Source organism: Canis lupus, chromosome 10 (genome assembly GCF_011100685.1).
Source record: "Canis lupus familiaris isolate Mischka breed German Shepherd chromosome 10, alternate assembly UU_Cfam_GSD_1.0, whole genome shotgun sequence".
NCBI classification, from domain to species: Eukaryota; Metazoa; Chordata; class Mammalia; order Carnivora; family Canidae; genus Canis; species Canis lupus.
Window position 1 is genome coordinate 69,236,077 of NC_049231.1, and position 23,059 is coordinate 69,259,135.

General features: G+C 52.2%; 1 protein-coding gene and 1 long non-coding RNA gene across 2 annotated transcripts in view; one reads left to right on the forward strand and one right to left on the reverse strand.

Moving 5' to 3' along the window:
* ANTXR1 (ANTXR cell adhesion molecule 1) overlaps nucleotides 1-23,059 on the forward strand; it is a 197,874-nt gene that overhangs the window by 110,425 nt on the left and 64,390 nt on the right. The window contains exon 13 of the mRNA XM_038551488.1: nucleotides 12,913-13,008. Within this exon, the coding sequence (XP_038407416.1) occupies nucleotides 12,913-13,008 (96 nt within the window). The remainder of the gene's footprint in view (nucleotides 1-12,912; nucleotides 13,009-23,059) is intronic.
* On the reverse strand, nucleotides 10,227-11,818 carry LOC119873706. Its single transcript, XR_005366217.1, has 3 exons — nucleotides 11,432-11,818; nucleotides 10,698-11,323; nucleotides 10,227-10,543 (listed from the first exon to the last, which is right to left on the reverse strand). It is a non-coding gene; the product is annotated as an uncharacterized LOC119873706 (long non-coding RNA).

Here is a 23,059-nt window from a genome sequence, read left to right on the forward strand (position 1 = left end):
CATTATCAGTCCTATGCAGCATAACTGAGTGTGGCTCTTATATTCTGAAAATAAATGTGAGATCCTCTTGTTGGTGACACTGGAGATGGTTTGTCTTAGCGTAATTCAAATTGGCCAACCTCCACCTAATACGAAAGAGATCATACTTCAGACCAAAGTGTGCTCCTTCTGAGCTCCTTCTGAGAACAATTTGTTTCAAGTGACCTCAAAACAAGCCTTCTAATTTACAAACAATTGATACACTAGTCATAAATCATTCTCATCTCCTTACTAGTCTCAGTAAAGCCATACACAATTCAAGGTCTTTTACACAATATCTAGTATTTTTTATTATTATTATGTTAACAAGATGACCTGTGGTTTCTCATACTATCATCAGAAAGGGCAAAAGACCACAGGAATATCAGAATGCAGAATTCAGATATCAAATGTTGTTTATGAACTGAAAGAAAAATAGTTTGCCAACATCTCTGTTTTGGTAACCCTTGTATGCATAAAAATATCTTTTCTTTCAAATATATTTTGGAGGATCTGAGCTGATTTGTTTTTCTTGGATATTTGAGCAATTGACTTTCAATATTTTTATCTCAAAGTATTTTAAAGAATGTTTGCCTTAAGTTTGAAATCTCCTTGTTTTAAGAATAAATAAGAAAAAAAATTTTCTGAATCTATGCTCTTAAGAAACTGCGGTAAACACATATAAGATGGCAATATTTATTTTTAGAAATAAAAGTTAAATCCAAATAATCCATAACCAAGATAAGTATAAAGGACCAAACCCAGCAGTTAAAGAACAGAGACAAATGGCATTTAAAAAATATCACACTGTATGCTGTTTACAATAAAAAATGCATTCAATAAAATATAAAGATGAAAATCAAGGAATGAGAAAAGTTCTATCAGGAAAATACCAACAGAAAGCTAGCATAGCTATATCAATATTAGATAAAACAAACTTTTGGGGATCCCTGGGTGGTGCAGCGGTTTAGTGCCTGCCTTTGGCCCAGGGCGCGATCCTGGAGACCCGGGATCGAATCCCACTTCGGGCTCCCGGTGCATGGAGCCTGTTTCTCCCTCTGCCTATGTCTCTGCCTCTCTCTCTCTCTCACTGTGTGCCTATCATAAATAAATAAAAATTAAAAAAAAACTTTTATGGCAAAAAAAATTATTGGTATTAAAAGGATCATTACATAATGTTAAAAGGAACTGATTCTAGTCTGAACTTAATGATATATCCTTAGCATATATGAAACAAATATTGACAGAATTATAAAGAGAAACTGATAGATCTACCACCACAAGAGATATAAATGCAATTCTTTCAGTAGTTAATAGATTAAGCAGCCCAAGGAAAATTAATAAAATATAAATAATTTGAATACTGCAATTAAGCATGATCTAGTGGACACACAATGAGGCTACAGAAAAATGTTCTAGGAAGGGTCCAAAGTTCTTTGGTTGCATAAAATAGAGGTTATGCAGTTATAAGATTACTGAAAAAATACCATTATTTCATAAATTCTAAGACACACTTTTTGCACATTTAACATCTCTGAAATTGGGATGTTCCAGATCACCAGTTATATATCATCATTTAATTGGCCATAGTTTTCCCTAATGGCTCCTTCAAATAATCAATTATCCTACAAGGATGCGTCTTAGGTTCAGTGAGATATTTCCAATCAGTCTGTACTGTGCCAAAAGTAGAAGAAACAAACATATGCTGAACAAAACTGACCAGTCACCTTCCTCTCACCGTCCACCCCATCCATCGTGGAAAAAGAGAACTCTAGCCTCTCTCCTTTGAAGAATGAAATATAGAGAAGGGGGTAGGAGCTGATGACCAACCACAATATGGCCAACTTCATGATATAACCAGTGGTGCTATTGCATAGTTAGGAAAAGCTCACGTTTTCGGAAATATCAAACAGACATCTAAATCTCTTATAAGTCAAAGCAAAGTCATAATGGAAATTAGGAAATACTTAAAACTAGTCAATTATGAAGATGCCACATGACAAAACTTATGAATGCAGCTGAAGTCGTTCTTAGAGGAAAATCTGTAGCCTTAAGTGTTTATACTAGAAAAGAAGGAAGTGGTAAGCCAGTTAGCCAAGCATTGAACCCAAGACATTAGAGAACAACGGAGTACACCCCCCAAAAAAATATAGAAGAACACAAGTATGAAAGTAACAAACAGAATAGAAAACAAGATAAACAGAGAAGTAACAAAGAAAACTATTAGTTGGGGGCAGGGGAGATGAAAAAGAAAAATAGGTGTGTGTCCAAGGAACTGTATTATCCGTGGATGGGCGACGGGCCACACTCACTGCTGTCACGGGTTGGGGCTGTGCTGGAGGGACATCATCAACCAAAAGAACCTAGAAAATTCATGCTGACTGAGCTCGTCCCTCACCTACACCGAGGTCTTTCTTCCCGTGGAAGCCTTTGTACAAAAACGAATGTTATCAAACACTGTACAGTGTTTCCCCGTTACTCTCCACCGTCTCATCTTGAGCTAAACTTTGCTAGGTCACTACGAAGCCCTCGATTGCTGAGGCTGTTCGCCCTTCCAGACGCTATGGTTTTTGACATTTACGGTTCTGCTTTTTCTGGCCTCTCCTTTCTTGGTATTACATGTGTCTTCTCTTCTAGGTGTCCCCCTTCTAATCTGACAGTTGAAGATATCAGATACCAGACAACCACACTTCTGTAATTTGTATATAAAATAAGAATTCCTAGTCTCTGAATAAGAACTTGGGAGAAAGTGTATGCCCTAAGTACACAACCTCTAGTGAATGACCAGTGTGTCCATTCATGCCCACGCCTAGGTCGTTGGGGCTCTTCTGAATGTTTGAGTCTTTTGGGTTGAGCGTTCTGGATTAGTGAATCCAGTTGTAAGAGACACAATTGCAGGAAGAAGTGCACAATTTAAAGAGGGTCCAAAAAGTGTGATGAGTGGAGAGGACAGGGGGAAAGATGGGGGTGGGGGGCCAGGAAAGAAAGGAGAGGTAGAGGAAGAAACCAGGGGGAGGAGGTGGGGAGAAGGAGCTGCAGGAGTAGAAAAGGAGGAGCAAAGGAAGGATTGATTAACAGTTTGGGAAATAGGGCCAAAAAGAAGAGAGAGCCTGAAAGGATCTCCTTTCTCCAACATTGAAATAATTGCCAACTCCTTAAATGATTGAAAATTGGCAAAATCCGTGGACTGGGCTATCACACAGAACCGGAGGAGACAGCAGCCAAACCCAGGCCATATTGTCCTCGTTGACAATTTATGGTCACATTCCACCAAATCACAGGCCTCCCCGGCGTCCTCATGTGTGTCTTCTGATCAGGACATTTCTGGGGACTGACGTGATTTATACTGTTTGCACTCCCAAAAGGCCAGCAAGCTCTTCCTTCTGCTTCCTACAGACTGACAAAGCCCCTTCTTTCCTTTTGCAAAGCAACCCGCTTCTCACCTATTCATTAGGAAATTCAAAGATCAGTGATTTGATGTCGATCCCCCTAGAACCAGAGTCATCAGTGCCTCGAGCATATGTAACTAGCATTCCTTTGCCGTCACTATGGTTGCTAGAACAGATGTTAGCTTCCTCGGGGCCCAAGGCAGTGGGCTGAGTGTTTTGTTTCCTTACAAAAAAAAAAAAGTTAAAAAGCATGTGAATAAGTGACAACTAAAATATTCCCGGGTTTCTTGTACACACATCCCAGTGTCAGGACTGCTTCATTTGCAGGCCAAGGAAATACGAAAGGTGCAGCGAAGGGTGATTTCTTTTACCTTCATTGTCCAAATTCATGGAATTGGAAAAGATACCTAGAAGCTCAAGGTTTTGAGATTGCATATAAAAGTACAAACTCAACCTAAATGACTGTCTAACAAATGCCGCTGCTACCAGAATCCAATCTGGCAACCTCGGTTGACCTCCACTTACTGGAGGTAAAATCTGTGAACGCGTTGGTTCCTAATAGATAAAAATGTTTGACGATGAGCGAAATTTTGCATTCCATGCTTCCTCGCTCTGAGTAAAGGGATGTCCGCCCCGACTTCTGTGCCTTTGATCACATTTCACTTTCCTTCTGGAATGCCCTCTCCTGCTCTCCACCTACCCAGATTTCCCTGTGGCTTCTAGGCCTGCCAAGTGCTGCCTGGACCTGCCCCAGGATGCCTCACTGGCCTTGGCAAGCCTCCGGAACTCTGCTCTGAGCTCAGGCGCTGTGGTTTGTAGCATCATTTCAAGTTTAACTACACATACCCTGTGCTGCTCCTCGAGCGAGCCCTGTGAGTCGACCCTGACCTTCTACCTGGACAGTGATGACGTCTTCCAGGAGTGGAGACCCACCGTGTTCATCTTTCTGTGTCTCCTGCTGCTGACTGTGTGTTAGAAACTCAACAGGAAGTGATTAGTTGGTTTCTAGATACTCCGTAATTCAGTTTAGAGGCCTAGTTTTGAAGAACCGGTCATCGCGGTCACCACTGGTGAGCCTCTATGTGTGTGAGGCACCGCCCAAATCAGAGGCCTGGCTCTACCTTTCCAAGTTTATAATAATCTAAGGCAACAGCTCACAGGACACAGTAGGTATGCTTACTTGCTGGCGATAGGTAATGATGATGCTGACTCACCTGGGAGGGATGACCAAGGAAACCAATTAAGCACGTACCTTAAATAAAAAGCTACATTAAAGGCAAAGAGACCAGTCTCCGTAAGGAAATGAAAAATGAAAAAACAAGAAATTAGCCTTTCTCTTCCAGCGTCATCATATTTGAACGTTACTAAGGAACTATCTAATCCTATTTCAACAGCCCACTCACGGGAGCTAAGGCATCCTGAGTACTAATGAGCTGCATCTTGTCTGAATTATTCTCCAAAAACTGGTTTTGATTCGCAAGCTCTATGCATTTTGTGGAGAGAAAGGAATGTGCTGAATGAACCCAAGATTTTCTTATCATCACCCTTACCGTTGAGAGTGAGATCAAGTGTCTCTACTGGGTCGGGGTGACAAGAAGACCAGGACGATGCTGGAAAACCTTGATACGAGGCGTCCTTCCGTGACACAGGACCTTAGAGCTTGAGTTTGAAGGAGGATGGCATCAATCTCCCCTTAATCACATACGAGTGACAGGTTATCGAAGTCCTGGTGGTATTATTCACATAAGGCATAAAGTCCTAAGATTTGCAGCAAACTAGAATTTGCACGTCCAAAGGATTGCTTCCCCTTCAAAATATTTACCTTGGAAAGCCGTGTCCTTTCTCCAACAACAGTGTCACGAAGCCAACTGTCTTCACTCCTGCTTGAAACGAGCTCAACATCGAAGTCACGGAATTTGAATATCCTCAGTAGGGGAATAGGGACACATCGTCATTTGATATGAAAACAACCTCTAAAAGTTGTGGGAACCGGGTCTGATGAATGGTAGTTTATCAACCCGGGAACCTCCTTGGTGAAAAGCGAAGCATGACTGAGAAGGTATAAGAGTTTCTTGTTGTGGCCTATGAATTGGTTTCAAAAACGGTTCCAAGGGAGGCGTCTCAGCACTGCTTTGAGCAATGGCTGTATCACTGGAGGGTCTCCGGTGTCCAAAGCCACTAAGTTGGGAGGGAATTAGATTCATCTGGATGTGGGGGTTTTGCTACGCTCACTACAAGAACGGCCTCATTACTTCATGGCCAAACTTTTTAAAAGGAGTTCCACTAGCGCTTAGGTAATTCTCACCTCATATTTTATTCTATCCTGCCTACTTTGCGGGTTAAGGGATCCAGTGTCTTCAGTGTCTATCAATTTTATGGCTACTTGTAGCCCAGATCACTGTCAGGTAACAGGAATGAATCATAACAGGAATGAATGAATCATAATCATGTAATTATGTTTTACCAACATCAATATTTGATCACCTGTAATGGGGGCAATTAAACTTCCCATTGGGAAACCCACTTGGGTTTCCCTTTCCCCGACACGGGTATGGACATCCAAGGGCCTGTGGTCTCCCAAATACCTAACCTGGGGCCACCCACGAACATCGTAGCTCCAGCCACAGTAAGCGGGAGATTGTTTACAGAAATCAAATTCGTTGGCCTAGGCCAAGGCCAGGCACATCACTAGGAACACGATGTGGGCGTAGAAGCAAGAGGGAATCACAAGGGACATCACCTCTATTGAAGGATGGCTATGTGTCAGGATCTTTACATCTCTTATCCCATTAAGGATCAAATCAACCCCGGGAAGCAGGAATTATCTCAACCTCATCTACGTAGCAAAAGGGAAATTTAAGAGACGTTGCGCAACGCATTTAAAATCTGCATATTAATAATTGGGAGAATTCGGATTTAAATATCCTTTCCTGATTCTGAAGAATTCGGATTTAAATATCCTTTCCTGATTCCAAAGCCCCAGCTCTTTGCAGTGAGGTTAGTGAGCTGTTTCCAGCGGAGGGGGATGTGAGCAGCCTCGGGGGACGCTGACTCCAGTGCTGTTTCTGCACCCACTAGCTGTTAAAAGGCACTAGGCTCCTCGATTCTAACTTCCCTCCATCTAATAAATACTTGAGTGACAGGTCATTTTATGTTTGAAAGGCTGTACTGTGTCTCAGGGTCACAAAATGAGTAAAGTCGGACTTGTGTCCTCTAGGGGCTTACAGTTAAGGGAGAGAGGTGAGCACCTAGTGATAGGATTTCTGTCATGCACGGTAGATGCTGACGTAGGGCACACACCAGAGGTCACTGCTAGTGTTCACTTGTCTGTGCTTAACTACAGGTCTGTCATTGCACAGACCAAGCCCATCTTGTACGCCAGTCCTTGCAGAGGGCCTAGCACATAGTAGGTGTTCAGTGAGAAGACAAGATAGGAGCGAATCAAAAAAATAAAAAAATAAATAATAAATAAATAAATAAAAAGATAGGAGCGAATCGGGGTTGCCTGAGCTAAGACATGAGAGATGAGAAACAGCCTCCCCAGCATTGAAAGGACGAAAGGGTGTTTCAGGGGGAAGAACACGGGAGAACAGCCCGGCAGGGTGTGCACAGGTTCACTCTTGTCAAAGCACGAAGTGTAAGGAGGGAGGCGGAGAGGAGAGGCGGTCGGAGAAGTACAAGGCCCCTCGCCGTGAGGACCCGAGGACCCGTAATGGGCTCTGGGGATTCCATGGACGCTCTGGAATCGTCATGCAAATTTGTGAGCCTGTGTGTCCATGTGAACGCGTCCTTTTCTGACCAAAGGGGTGCGTCCCTTTCATCGAATTCTCGAACGAACGTTAACGGAACCGTGCAGACAAGGAGGAGCTGTTAGAGCTTTCAGGGCAGCGTTCCGGGTGGATGACTCTAGATGCCGCCGCAGACGGTGGAATTGGGGGCAGCGAGACGGTGGTGGGGAATGAGAGCCGCCGCTGTCTAGGAAAGACGTAATCTGTTCGGACCCTCATCTGCAGTGTCCAGGGGAGCAGACGGGGACACGCGCAAGAAGGGCTCAGGTCGCCAAGTCCTGCCGCGGAGTGAGGAGAGGAGCGGAGCAGGCCTGAGCGGGCCAACAGCGGGCTCCGTTTGACCTCGTTGATGTTCCGGCATCGGTATGACCTGCCAGGCAGTCGAAGGACCCTGACCGGAGCGTCAGGAGAGATCTAGGCTAGGGATGAAGAGGTCAGTCCTCGGCCCCGAGGTGAGAGTCCCACCTCTGAGAGGCAGAGAGGCGGCCCGTGGAGGAGGGCGCCAGGGGCACAGCGCAGCCAGCTGCGCATCCACGGGTCGCACGACATCGTCCGTTACGCACTGCCGCTGAATCGTGCACTTTTAAAAATGCCTAAAATGGCAACTTGTATCTTTTTACCATGATGTTTTTAAAAAGATTTTATTTATTCATGAGAGACCCACAGAGGCAGAGACACAGGCAGAGGGAGAAGCAGGCTCCATGCAGGGAGCCCGACGCGGGACTCGATCCTGGGTCTCCAGGATCACACCCCGGGCTGCAGGCGGCGCTAAACCGCTGAGCCCCCCAGGGGTCCCACCATGATTTTTTAAAGCAGATTTAGAAAGCAGACACGCTCCGAGCAAAGTGAAAACTATATACCTTTCCAAAAATAAAACAAAACCAAAAAATGCATCTGTGGCCCATGGAGCAGCCCGTGAGGAAGGTGGATAAGGGGTAACCGGATAGGAGGAAGGAACTCAGGAGAGTCCGTAGGGTCTCACGTGCCAGGAGAATAGAATTCCAGTAAAATGCAGGGCGGGTTGGGTGGAGAAGTTAGATAATCGCTGAAGTTGCTTCCAGAAATAATAGTCAGAATATATAAGCTGTGAGAGAGGGAGAGAGAATCTTGGTCTCTGGGGCTTGCTCATCCAGAACGTCTCCGCGGCAATAAAATGACTTAAATTTCATCTTACAAAATAAAACCTGCCCACGGTCCGCCAGTTTTGTCTGGGCAGGAAGCGGAGCTCGGCCCAGCTGCTGGGGATGCTTGTGCGTTCCACCCCGAGCTCTGGAATGTGACGCCTCCCAGCGCCAGCTGCGCCCCCGGACGGGGAGGCCTGGAGCTGAGGGGCCGCAGCCAGCCGGGGGCGCAGGGCCCCCCCACCCCCCACCCAGGGCCTCCGCTCTCCCTGGAGGAGACGAGTCTCTTTGTCTCCGCACGTGTCCCGCTCACCAGGTCGGCCTCTCCGGTGCTGGGAGCCAGCAGGTGGCCGCGTGGTTGTGCTCAGAGACCAGGGTGGCCCCGGACGAAGGGTCGCTGTCCACGAGGGCCTCCCCATAGTGCCTCAGATGGTCACCTGGAGAGGGAGCCAGAAGGAGGGGGAAGAGGAGGAGGAGGAGGAAGAAGGGGAAGGGGAGGAGGAGGAGGGAGAGGGGAGGAGGGAGAGGGAGGAGGGGGTGGGGCTCGCCAGTCCTGCCGCGGCCTGTGGCATCCATCGTCCCTCACCAGCCAGATCCAGGGAAGTCGCATCACCAGCTTTTGAGAAGCTTGAGCGGATCGCCAGCTATTTTCTGGTCGAATCTCTGGCAGCGTGTGGCTAAGGGCCCCTTGACGCGCAGAGTAACGCTGCTGACTCACTGGTTCGCGGGCCGCGGCCCAGAGCAGCCTGGCCTGGCGCCGTGAGCGCCGCACACCTCGGGGAGCCCGTGTTGATGCTCGGGGTCCGCAGACCCTGGCGGGGAGCCCTCGGCTAGGAGGCCGCGCCGTCGCCAGACCCCATCGAGTCGGTCGCGAGGGCCCGTCCTGGGAGCCGTGAGAGGAGGGGGTGTCGGAGGGGCCGCCGCGGTGAAGCCTAGGATGCCTCATCTGTGCGTCTCCAGGAGCGAGACGCCCCCCACGTGCTACGTGGACCCCACCGGTCCTTCCTTATTGTCGGCTAACGACCGGCCGAGCGTGGCGGTGAACGCGCTGGAAACTCAAACCTGGGATGGAATCGGTTTCCCCACGTCGCCGTGGGCCTGGGGCCTGTGCCGGGAGGACCTGGGGCGGCAGCAGGGGCGGCAGGGGCAGCCCACGGGGGAGCAGGGCCGAGCCCGCCTGCCGTGGGATTTAGGAAGGCTTCACACTCTTCCCTAAAGGACCCGGTGATCGTCGCCCCCACGACTGGGAGAGGCACCACCCCACGCGCCTTGCGGCTCCAGTCACACAGCCCAGAGCGTCTCCCCCCCCACCGCCCACCGCCTCCTGATGAATATTTTTCTAATCAAAGAGCCATTTTGGTTTTTTTAGACTTTGTTTTCACTTTCTAAGCAAAACAAGAATTTAACTCGTGTCGAGGGTTAGGCTGCCGGGACGAGAGCAATGGTGGGAATCGGTCTTTGGCGGCCTGTCCGCTGCCTTGCTCGGCCTCTGAACTCTTTCCAGCGCTCCCAGTACCTGCGCGGGGGCGGCCCTGCGTACGCCGCCGACACACACGCCGCGGGCTAACGGGACGTCTTCACGCGAGTGGTCAGTCCCACGGCACGCGGGTGATCGAAGCTCCAAACCAGGACGGTTGGGGGGGGGGCTGCGCTGTGGGCTCATCCCTCGCTGACTTCGCTCTGAAATACAGCGTCACCCATGTGACCCCTTGATCCACACTGGGCCACGGGCCGAGGCTTCCCTCGGAGCAGGTGCAGCCGTTAAAAATATGGTTTAATCTCTCATGCGGACGCTTCAGGCCTAGTCTTTAAAGGGCAGATATTTCTCTCTCTCTTTTTTAAAAGATTTTATTTATCTATTCATGAGAGACACCGAGAGAGGGGCAGAGACACAGGCCGAGGGAGGGAGAAGCAGGCTCCCTGCAGGGAGCCTGACGCGGGACTCGATCCCAGGACCCCGGGGTCACGCCCTGCGCCGAAGGCAGATGCTCAACCACTGAGCCCCCCGGGCAGCCCTAGAAATAATATAATTAAATTCCTAAGGTAGTTGATGAGAGTCACAGGGGCTGCCAAGGGAAAGCTGCTAGCGCGTAGGGCAGCCCCCGGCTCGCAGCGAGCGCTCCGTATAGGTGAGTCGTGTTAATGACAATCCTCCTCCTCCTCCTCCTCCTCTTCGTTCCACCAGAATGTGAGTTCCTTCAGAGAGACCATCTGTGCTGTTCACCACCTGGCAGGTGCGGGGTGCGGGGGGTTCGCTGTTGAATCACACGCGGCCCCTGCACGTGGGTCCCGCTTGTGCAGCCTCCCCGGCCGCCCGCGAGCACCTGGTCTGTCCAACCGCGCCCTTCCTCCCCGCTCCATCCTGGGCGGAGCAGACCCACCTGGCTGGGGGAGAGCCGCCCGCAGGTGCATCTCGGTGCTGCCGGGGTTCCCCCCAGGGCACAAGCCTCCTCTCCCCTCGCCGCAGTGGGAGGGGGACGGGCAGGGCGGCGCTTGGCCCCATAGCTTCCGTGCCGCCCGCCCGCTGGCACCTTAGGGCGCTCCTTTGTCCCCCCGGCTGTGCAGCGGGGCGGCTGAGACTTCCGGTCTCCTTTTGGGGGTGCAGAGCCTGAAGGGTTAGGAGTCACCCTCGACCGTCCGGGAGGCTGGGAAGTCTGCTCGATGTGCTGCAGCGCTCGCGTCCACGCCCTGGGCCCCCGGGGCTCCCGCCCCACCCGCCGCTGCACCTGCCTCGAGGCCGCACCCTCCCGGGGACAGTCGGCCTTCCCAAGCCCCCGCCCGTTGGACCAGGATACTTAGCTCCTGGCTCTTCGGTCCAAGACATTCCAGGGCTCAGAGCTGCCTTTAAACAGCTTCCAGGGATCCCTGGGTGGTGCAGCGGTTTAGCGCCTGCCTTTGGCCCAGGGCGCGATCCTGGAGACCCGGGATCGAATCTCACGTCGGGCTCCCGGTGCATGGAGCCTGCTTCTCCCTCTGCCTGTGTCTCTGCCTCTCTCTCTCTCTGTGACTATCATAAATAAATAAAAATTAAAAAAAAAAAAAAAAACAACAGCTTCCAGTAGCCCCGCTGAGCCCCAGGAGTGGGAGGGAGTCCGGTCCCGAGGGTGCCACTGACCTGCTGCGCTCACCCTCAACAGGCCACCCAGCCTCGGGCCTCGTCACGGGCTGGGGGCTGGGGGCAGCTCCGAGCCCCTCATCATGCGGCCCGTGGTCCCCCCTGGAGACAGACACGGGCCAAGAAGATCACGGGTGTAACTTTGAGGGCGTCACGCACTCCTGTCCCCTTGGAGCCCCTCCATACACCCGTGGGTCCTCCGGGCCTGGGTAAGGGCCTCTGGGACAGGAGAGCTCGGACGCCAAAGTAGGGGGGCCCAGGGATGGATTTTAAAAAACAACTTCAGTAGTTTATCTTCTTACTACTGATTAAGAGAAAGAAAGAAAGAAAGAAAGAAAGAAAGAAAGAAAGAAAGAAAGAAAGAAAGATTTTTTTTAAGATTTTAAAAAATTTATTGATTCCTGAGATACACAGAGAGGCAGAGACACAGGCAGAGGGAGAAGCAGGCTCCCTGCGGGAAGCCCGACGCAGGACTCGATCCCAGGACCCGGGGTCACGCCCTGACCCCAAGACAGACAGACGTTCCACCGCTGAGCCCCCCGGGCGCCCAAGACCGATTTTTTTTTTTTAAGAAAATTACATAAACCCACTATCTGCGAAACCACTATAAATATTTTAGCACAGCCCCCTCGGTCCTTCCCTCTCACTCCTGACCTTTATCCAGGAGCCCAGTCACTATCAGGAACGCTTTTGCGTGTCGTCTCAATATCGCTGGACAGCAGCGTCCACACGGTGGCCAGAGGCTCGGTGGCCGCACCAGCAGCCTCTCCCTCACTGAACAGGACATGGAGGTGCCAACGTGCCGACTACCGGGGTGGGAGGGCTCCAGGAGGGGCTCCCGGCTGTCCTCAGAAACAGGACGTGACGGTCGCGCCCGTGACAGTTGGCTCCGCGCCCTGCCCGCCCCCACCCACATCCCCCAAAACTCCTTCCCTTTCCGCTGCCTGCGGCCGGGTTGGGCGGGGGAGACGTCAGTGTGTCCCCTCGGGCCGGCGGCCCTGCCATCCCGACCCGACGGGGACCTCGGTTTGCTAGAGGTTAGCAGCCCTCGCGGGCCCAGGCAAGCACGCGAACTTTCAGGACCAGGCTGGGCACGTTCGAAAGGGGCAACGCTCGTCCCGGGTGCCCGCCTCAGCCCCTGGCCCGAGCCTGGCAGCGCTGGTGACTCAGCTGCCTCCGCCCTGGCCTCTGGGGTCTGTGTCGGCCCCCGCCCCCAATCCGTGTCCCCACCCCGTGCTGTGCGCTGGCTCTGGGCCTCGCCCGTGGATGGGCTCCGGAGGGGGGGGGCCGAGCATGTGTGGGGTGAGTCCAGGGCGGCGGGGCTGAGGGCAGGTGCAGAGGGGGAGGATGTCACCAGCGTGGTGGCCCCGGGAGCCGGGCCTTCTGCAGAGAGCATGTGGCCCACGGGGCAGGCCGGGGCCCGGGTGGCCGCAGCGCACAGGCCGGCCCGCTGCTGACCGTCCTCTCTCTCGGCCCCACAGTCGGACGGCTCCATCCTGGCAATCGCCCTGCTGATCCTGTTCCTGCTGCTGGCCCTGGCTCTCCTCTGGTGGTTCTGGCCCCTGTGCTGCACCGTGGTAAGTGCCCCGAGCGCCGCCCCCGCGGCCCGGGCCCCGAGCCCAAGGTGACACAAGGCCCGCAGGCCCGGGAGCCGGAGACGGTGACCAGAACCTTTTTGAAGGGGTCTAGGGGCAGATGCTCCTACAAGGGAGACCAAGGTGGCGTAGGCCGCGTGGCTCGGCGGGCGGCCGGTCGCTGGGGGTGGTGCGGGCGGGGGTGAGACGGTCAGTGGGCACAGCATCCCCGTAGCCACGGGGCTGCAGCGCTGAGGATGCTGTGAACCGTGTGTCAGACGTGCCCACGTCACGCGTGCAGAGTTGCACCAGCCAATGGGCTTCCACGGCCACTCTGGCCTTGGCAGCCGGTCGCCCACCTGAGACAGGGCCTCCTCCGGCCCCTTATTTCTCATAATAGTAAGTGCCCCCTGCTTCGCTCGCGGTAGCTGACGTCCGCAGGCCGCGTGCCCTGCAGGCCCTGCCCGGGTCTACGCACTCAGGCTTCAGGGTCCGGGAAACCCACCCCGTCCCCGTCACAGTCACCCGTCAGGAGCCACCGCGGGGCCGTGGCCGGCGTCCCCCCTCCCCCCTCCGCCGACAGCCTCGGGCCGGGTCGCCCGCTGTCACCTGCTGCACCCCAGCGAAACGTGGCCGCTCATCCGCTCAGGCCCCGCGCCCCCGACCAGGGGAAGTCCAAACAGTCATATCCAAATAAAGGGGAGAAACCCCAACGCCCCACTTTCCGAGCCTGCTTCCCCCGCAGACTCGGAGCGAGGCGAAGCCCTCCGGCCCCTCCACCGCCCGGGGTGTGCAGGGGACACGGTCCGGTGGGTCACACGCACGTGCAGGAGCCGGACAGGTGCCGGCCTCAGGTGGCAGGTGCAGGCCGCAGGGCTCCGCGCTCCTTCCCGCTGTTGGTGGCGGGTTCGAGGCGGTGCACAGGGAAGGGAGGGCAGGGGAGGGGAGGGGAGGGCCGGGGCGGCCGCCGCGCTTTCCGGGCCGAGTCCAGCACAAGCATGTTCCCCAGCCTGAAATTCTGATGGGAAGAAACAAAAAAATTCAACGACTGTTTGCAGGGGGCTCCAAAGTAGGGGCAGCGGGTGGTGACCTCGCAGTGGCACCCGGTCCCCCACCTGGTCCCCCGCCCAGTCCCTGCCCGGTCCCCAGCCTGGTCCCCCCACCCGGTCCCCCACGTTGCCCAGAGCAGATGCCCGCGGGCGGGACCGGCCCTGCCAAGGGCTCAGGGCACCGTAGGCAACCCCTCGGCGTGCAACGAGGAGAACCAGGCGCTGACCTGACGGCACAGGCGAGGCCGGAGGAGTCAGCGGCCACCCCCCGCCCCAAGCAACGGCCCCACATGGTACCTACTGCAACAGGAGTATGGGGCCGCGTTCCGTGAGGCTGCATGGACCCTGGCGGGCGTGGGCTGCCGTGGGGTGCTACTGAGATACCACGGACACGGGGCCTAGTGGAGGCCCGAGGTCTGCGACGAGGGTCTCAGGTGGGTCACGCATCCGGACGTCCGCGTGGACGCGCACTCGGCGTTCTTAGCTGTGGCCGCCGTCAGGCCCGTTACTCCCTCTCCCCCCGACACCCCCCTCCGGCGATCACAGTCCCGTCTGTTTCTAGGACGTTGGGGTTTTTTGGTTTTTTTAGATTCCACATGTCAGAGCATCCCACAGTACTTGTGTCGCTCCGTGTGACCTGCCCCACTCGGCGCGATGGCCTCAAGCTGTGTCCAGGGGGCTGCGCGTGGCAAGAGCCCCTTCTGTATCGCGGCTGGACACGCTCCGTCCGGCGTGTGTGCCCGGTGGTCTGTACCATGCAGCCGTCTCCCCCATTCGCCCGACGACGGACGCCCGGGCTGTTTCCATGCCTCGGCTCCTGCGAGCAGCGTCGCGGCCTGCGGAGGGGCAGGTGCCTCTCCAGGATGATGATTGCGTCTCCTCCCGAGCTCCCCCCAGGAAGTGGGCCTGCGGGGTTGCACGGGAGTTCTATTTTCAATTTTTCCAAGGAACCTCCGGGCTCCGATGTCCATCCCCACTAGCAGTGCCCAAGTGGTCCCCTCTCGCCACGTCCTCGCCGGTGTTTGTTATCTTTTGTCTCTTGATGGTGGCCGACCGTTCTGACCGGTGGAGGGGATATTTCACTGTGGTTTTAATTTCCAGGGAGATGTCTCTGAATTGATGTCTCACGTGGCTGGAAGCAGTGTCACCCAAGGCCAGATTGTTCTTGCAATACTCAAAATATTTTTCAATGAATTTATCCGCTACAGCCCGTGTTGCTTCGGAAGGAGGCCAGGATGTGCTAATGCGATCTGATTTCGTGAGTCCCCGAGGATTCCTTTACAAGGAAAGATCTTGGAGATTCATTTTCCTGTTTATGGTGTCTATGAAAACTGCCCTCGCCCCTATTTCTGAAAGCTGGCCAGGGCTCCGCTGCTCGTTACACCCCCCAAAAAAACTACTTGTTGACCCCTGGCTTTCTTGAAGAGTGACGACATCTAAGGAGACAGGATAAAGTCATGTGTTTCCTAAAGGGAGTGCACAGGAAGGACGGCAAACATCACCCCACCACCACCGCCACCACCACCATCCCAAGATTCTGGTTCAGAGGATGCGGGAAGTTTCTCTCCCCTGCGGGCAGCATCCCTACCCACAGTCCCGGGGCTGGCCCAGGGCATCCTTGTGCAGGATGGTCCTGAGACCTTCCCCCGTCATCCCCCCCCACCCCACCCCACCCCAAGTGTAGGAAATGCCCCATGACCTGGTACTACAGCGGCTTCATGATGATGGGGAAACAGGCAAGGAGCAGAAAGGCCTGGTGAAATGCGGAGTATGAGAGGCTTGTCTCCCTGCAGAGTCTCCTCCGGGAGCTCGATGCACAAAATATGTAACCACCTATAAGGATCCCCGCCCCAGCTGAGCCAAACATTAACCCTTTAGTAGCTGCATATGGGGCAAGGGTGGGGGCCCGTCCACAAAGTCCTGGGGCACAAGGGCTATTTACTAATGATCATAGAGAGCATTTTAGAACATAATGACCAGGAGGACCAGACCAGACGTAGCGGCGACTGTCAGGCCTGCCCTCTGCCTTGGCATCCTTGCTTCCTGCCGACCCTGTCTGGGACAAGATACGAGAAGAGTGGCCGCCCCTACCCGTCCACTGCCTCTGCCTTCCCCGAAGGAGCCCCCTCCCTCTGGGCTCTTATCCTCCTGCTAGATGGAGCCTGGGGGGTAACTTAGTGCCCACAGAGCACGGGGTAATTAATCTCTCAGTCGTGACTGATGGAGAGAGAGAAGCTATTGGCCAGACCCTGGATCACAGCCTTTTAGTGTTTCCCAGCTTGGCCCTGGGGATCCCCAGGTAAACCTTTGACTTCTAAGACTCCTACCTGTATTCACTGGCGCAGAAACGCCCACACGAGAGAGCGCCGGGCTTGGAACTGTACCCGCTGGGCTTATTCGCATTTGCAAAAAGGGCCAATATTTTACCAGAAAGCAGTAGAGTCCTCCCTCGGTTCCACAAGGGCCATTGCAGTTCCCCTTCGGTCGTGCGCTGGCCACTCCATCTACTCCTAAGTTGGGGCCAGTATTATTAAAATCTCCCAGTTGAACTCAAAAAAAGAAGAAGATAAGGAAATGAGAATGAGAAGAGGGTCATGGAACAAAACAAACAGAAAAAGGAGCCAAAAATATATCAGAAGAGTAAATGTTCTGAATGGTGTGGGTGTGGAGAGAAAACCGTCGTCGACAGTGAGTTGGTGATGTGAGCGCCCCAGGCTATTCCAGAAAATCTCATAAATTACATGGATGTTACGCGTCATGTTGTAGACGCGTCAGATTCCATCACAAAAGGCACTTATATCTGCCTCTTAAGTAAAATCGTAGACATGTGCCCGTATTGTTGGGAGGTTAATAGGGCATCCGGAAGCCCATAGAAAAAGATCTTGTTTCGTTTTGCCAGATGAAAAAGTTCTGGAAATTGGCTGCGTCACAACGCGAATAAACGTTAACAGTGCCGTGAACCATTCCCTTAAAAATGGTTAAGATGATAAGTTTTAGATTTAAGATGATAGTTTTAAGACTTTAGGATGATCCTAAGTTTTAAGACTTTAGGATGATAAGATTTTCTAAAGAAAATCTTTAGATTAAGATTTAGATGAAAAGTTTATGCATTTTTTAAGCACGCTTAGAAAGAAAACAAAAGAGATCCAGTAGCTATAAAGCTACTGTTTTCATAAAATCCAACGAATCAAACCATGCCATTTAGGTGTGATCAAGTCACTGTATTTTTGTTCAAATAAAGGCAAATATTTTTACTCCGTTTGTAGGGAGAGGCTAGTGTGCATGCATCCAGAGTTCCTCCCTCTATAGAAGCAAAATTCTGCTCTCTTTTGTTTTCAGTGTCTTCGTACATGTCTTAGGGAGAGTTTTTAAAGCAGAGCACAAAAGATCATGTTTCGTGCACTTTACTGAATCTCAAGAACAGTTCAACAAATTAAGTCCCTTCGACATCTCCGGTGACAAACTGCGAGGGACAAATACTGATCGGGAAGTCGATATGCCTTATTGAGGTAGAACTAAAGTCTTCAAAGAATGCTTTCCGGAGTTTTAGGCGTAACGTTTCATGTGCAGGGCCGGACAGCTGAGTTTAACATCAGCAAAGGGATTTACCGAGAGTTTGTTTAATAGAAACCCGGCTGGTGCCAGCAACCCCTTAGGCATGCATCTCGGGCCCAGACTCCTCATGCTTCCTGGATCCCTTTCTAGCCGCCACCCATTCCCATCTGGACACTCGTCACTCTGCAGCTTATGAGATTCTTTCTGACAGGCGCACAGCCCTCTGCCCTGGCCTGCCCTCCCCTCTGGAGCTCCGCACCCCACACCCCACACCCCCAGTCGGTCCTCTCTCCGCCTTGCTTCGTGGCCTCCCTCGTCCCTGCCAGCCTGGCCTTGCGACTTGCCTTTAACCCACCCACCCGCAGCCCCAGGCCTGCGGGGCGAGATGAAGAGAGGCAAGCTGTCATTAACGGGGTTAATGGGGCTCCACGAGGTCTCTTCCTCTTCACTTCCGGGATGGGGTGAACCCCTTCACCTTAATTTCCTCACTTGTAAAATTTGAAAATTGGAACCATCTCGCCTCTAAAGTCCCTTCTTTATATTCTAACCTTCTGTAAGTGAATCCACTCCTCCCTTTCCGAGAGTCCCTGGCCTGTGGTTCTCAAACCTGGTTGTACATTGGAACGACCTGAGGATCACATGGTGTAAGGAATCCGGGACAGCACTCCCCAGCTGTGTACCATGGTGTACCACGTGGTACCTACAAGACGTGAACAGGTATCCTGGAGAACAGGGGTGTTTAGACAAGAAGTTTGAAAGACACCGTTAAACTTAATTGAATGGCTGTCTTCACTGTAGGACTTCTCAGAGCGTTTAATGAGGTAATTTGTGTTGTGAGGGTCCAGACTTATTTTACCCTGGAACCCTTCCGCGGCCTATCCCCATCTCCCCGCCCTTCCAAATACCTGTTGATGTACTGACACCTGGAAGGGCATGAATATTCAACCAAAGACTGTTAGGGAAACGTAGCCAAGCAGTGGAAAGAGCGGATTCCTGAGCTCTGAGATGCGGTCTCTTTCCTGGCCCTCTCAGAGGCTGCGTCGGGGCCAACAAGCTTGACGTGCTGTGAACGTCGTCAAGCCTCCCTTGTTCTCTGTGTGCCCTGCGCAGATCCCATAGGCACCGCCTGTGGCTGGAATCACCTTGCCCGGAACCTCGGCAGCCCAGACAGCCCTCCCCCCCAAGCCCCAGGGAATCTGAATTCATGGATTTCTTCTGTTTCACTTAATAGAGTTTTGCAGTGACCGTGACATGTCCTGTGATGGAGAATATGCACAGCTATTCTTCTAAGTGGTCATGTGAGCCACGGAGGCCTGATCAATAAGGTGTCCATGCCTGCCCTCCCTGCTCTCACTTTAGTTACCGAGGCGCTCACCCTAAGGCAAATCAGGGAGTTAAGTGTTAAGAGAAATGAGTCAGGAGGGCCAGAAACATTTGAAATTTGAGTCCCGAATGCAAAAAAGAAAAAAGTTGACCTCATTTCTTTGCAAATTTCTTGTGCTACATTCTAGATCAACACCCTTGGCACTATAGCCTTTGCTAAACTACAGTGTCCAGTTCCTGGGGCCGGGCGGTACTTGGCCGGCACTAACCCCCTCCAATCAGCTGCGAGGTTTCCATGACATTTATGTTGTTCCTAGAGTAGAAAGATCCACCTTTCTGCCACCAGCTAGCATTTCATACTTCCTGGTTGTCTTCCATATCAAGATGCCCATTTTCCCTTGGCTTTTGAATTTTAACGAGAAGAACAGTTATGATAAAGTTAGTCTAGAACTTAGAGCAGGAGAGCGAGCATCCCCTTCCACTTGTGATATTAAAGCTCCTCTTAGATGGCGTTCAGGGCTCGGCTGGCATTTCTTCTTGACACAGCTCCATTCTGATGGCTTCTCCTCACACAGAACCTGTGAGGCCAGAAGGCCAAAAGTCTCAGGATAACAAGCAGCGTTTTAAATCTAAGACCCCAAAAAACGTTGGCCATCCACATACGATATTTATTGGAGCCAATCCCTCCGAGCATGCAAGAAACAAACATTTGTGAAAAAGAAATTACTCTTGATGGTGATACAGTGAGGACTAAATAGCAAAACGAAGGGGTGGAGGGGCGGGCAGCAAAAAGCTCCTAGAAGAAAAAATAATAATAAAATCTGTTTCAAATACATATCCAGGCTTATAAGAAAATCGAGGACATTTCCGGGGCCAAAACAAAGAAAGATCTGGAAATCAGATGGTTTGTTGACCCTAAAGCAGTAGCAGTCCTAGGGGCGGGAGGTTTTCTGATCTCAATAACCTAGACATTTAGTTTAATAATAGTCTTATATAGGCCCATAAAAGTGTGGGAGTTGGAATGGAGTCCTCTGCCTAAAGCTAGGAACTTGTGTAGAAGGATGGGCCGTGGGTTTGGTGTATGTGTGTGTGCCCCTAAGAATTCAAAACTATGACCTCTGTTTTAGAATTCAAATGTGGAATCTTACCTGTGGTTCCGTAAATTGCACACTAAGAAACATGGTCAGTTTGGAAGTACTTAGGAATCTGCAGAAGGAAACTCAAATCCTCTCTGACAGGTTGAGCCCTCAACTCAATCCTCACCGGATTCCCGTAGGTAAATGCAAACGACCCATGAGCTCACACTCCAAAATTACCAAAACCCAAGAGATATTATTACTCAGATTCCTTGAGGTTTTACAACACAGATGGAAAGCACAAAGACCAGAAATTAGATAAGGAGATCAGGCACAGCCAGCAGGTCCTGTGTTCTCTCCAAAGCAAACAACAGTTGTTAAATAGCAGGTACATCGAAAATTCTCCAAACACCATCATTTCTCCTATAACATGTGTTCCTGAAAATATCCCCGCATGATGGAATTTTTGGCCTCACAAAAATAACAGGACTCATGGGGGCAATGAGTTTAGAGCAGAACATCCAAAGCCATGCAGTCTAATAAAACAACGCACTTTAAAAAAATTAGTAATTAACTCCATGAAAGTGCCACCATGTTGAGCATCCTAAGTCCTTCGTTTAAATTAAGCTACGGTAAACCTACCACTTTGCCTTGATTTGTAAAAAACAAACACCCGCAGTTTCCCGGTGCATGTGAGTATGATGGAGCGCTGTGGCTTTGAGTTAGAGACAGGACGGAAGGAAGGACATTCCTAGGACAAAGTGTCACGACACCAGAGGTGGATGGCTGTGACTCATTGTCTTGTTATTCCTTCTGCACCAGCTTAAAATAGGAATCCAGCTTCTGTTGTGTTGCCAGGCCCTTCTTTTCATAACAAAAAGGACTATGTGTGGGACTCTAAGACCGAATGGCATGGAAGTTCTCTGCTGCTCATGGCATCAGAGCCTTCTTCATCCAGGGCGCATGCCTCTAATCCTCTTCGAAGCAAACATCCACCCCGTTCTCCTTTCTTTTGGTTCTTCAATGCGGCCTCTGATGAAGCTGGGTGCGGGCACCCTTGCTCCCCTTGGTCTCCCGATGCCCCACCTTCTCTCGTCGCCTCGTGAGCTTCTCCTCCATCCGCATAAGCCTCTCCTTCCCTCAGTCCCTGGGCTCTTAGGACCAGGACAGAGGCTCGGAGCTCAGCGCACACGGCATGGACGGCGGTGGACGGGAGTGAGAAAACGGATGTGGCGTGTGGGGTTTTGCATCTCCCTCCAGGTCACTGCTGCCAGCTGGGCAGAGTCTACACATTCACCCAAGGCTACTCAGCGGCACCAAGTATAAGCCCCTCACACTTTGAAAAGTTTAATGTTGTGCTGTGTGACTTTTACCACACAGAAAATTAATACACACATATGACATTTCCACATACATCTATATACACATACATACATATATATATATATTCTCCTTTAGCTCATGAAAAATCAAATTTTGCAGTAACATGATGTCATAGTTTACTGATTTTATGCCCAGTTACCTACCACATGTGAACAAATTCACATATTACATACCTTGTGGTCCCAAAAGAGACTGTACTTGTCACTTTCAAATTTTCAGGAAGCCTTATTAGAAATTGAGTTTGGGACACAACGCTTGGAAGGCGGACTCTTGAACTCCAGGCGACTGAATGTATTTGGAGACTGGGGTTAGGGACTAGAATGGGATATAGATGTGGCCAGTAAAATACGGCAATTAATATAAATCCCACCTGTGACCCTAATGAGAGCCTCGTGATGTATCTAAGTGTCACAGCCGCCTCTCGGCGGTTGGCGCTGGTGGTGTCTTAACTAGTAAAGAAGCCTCTATACGGACGGTTGAGAGGCCAGGCCTGAATCTTGCGTCACTGGCGTGCTTATTTGAAAGGCGAGGAAGTCTAGAATACTGAGGAATGCTTCCTTTACGGTCTCCTCCGCAGCAGTGCACGCCCGGTGTCCCCAGAGGTGGGGACTGAGGAACACCCCGAGCCATGTGTCGGAGACAGAAGCTGGCCAAGCACGCCCGTGTCTCCTAGGGCCCGGGGTCCAGTGCGGGAGAAGGACACGCTTCGGTGAGCCAACTGCCGACGGTGCGCACCGCCGAAGCTCGGATCCGTGCCCCTGAGACCCGGGGACCCCCGTGGCTGGGACCACCCTGGGGCTCGGTCCAAGCTCCGGGCCCTGCGCTCTGCACACGGATGCCGGCTGCAGGGGGCAAGACAGGGCTCGGGAGCAGAGCCGGGCGCCTCCTCGGGGCGGTTCCGTGTCCCCAGAACGGGACACTCCAGCTCTGGCGGTCCCACGGGTCCCGACAATAAAGCAGGGGACATCCTGATGTTTAGACTGGAGCGCTTTCAGAGCCGGTGTCCTCAACAGGAAGGTGTGACCTGAAGCAACAACACCCCCCCGCGTATCCAGTCGAGGGCAGCGCTGTTAGGAGGAGGCCGACTCATGATTCTCGAGGTGTGGTCCCCCGGCCGGAGCCCAGACGTCATCGGAGGATTCGTTAGAAATGCAAAGACCCCGCTCCAGACCTGCTAATGAGAAACTGTGCAGTGCGGCCCCGAAACCGAGGTTTTAAGAAGCCTCCTGATGCCCCTGCCCCCCAGCGGAGTCTGACGCTGAGCTTGTTCAAATGCGAGGACGCGTGCCGACTTTTGTTGACAGACTAGTATTTTTAAGCAGTTCTCTTGACCTTTGTCCGGACGGCACCCTCCGTGTAAGGGGGTTGCAGGAGGTGCCTCTCGCCCGGCTCATGTGAGAAAGGATTCTGAGTCACTAAATACTGTCTACGGAGAAGGGGATCCCGGAGGCCCCCAGTTTTGTCCCACTTCTCATGCCATTCGATGAGCGTCTGTCTAACATGAGCCTCTGTAGCGTGGCCTGCACCCAGCTGCTGTCACAGAGAGGAGACGGGAAGGATACGCAGGAGAAATGCAAAGTCGAGATGGTGGGGACCGTGTGGGCACAGCCAGGCCTGGCATCCTCCTGCCCCTCGTGAGCGCGCTGACCTCACGCCTTTAAGTGGAAC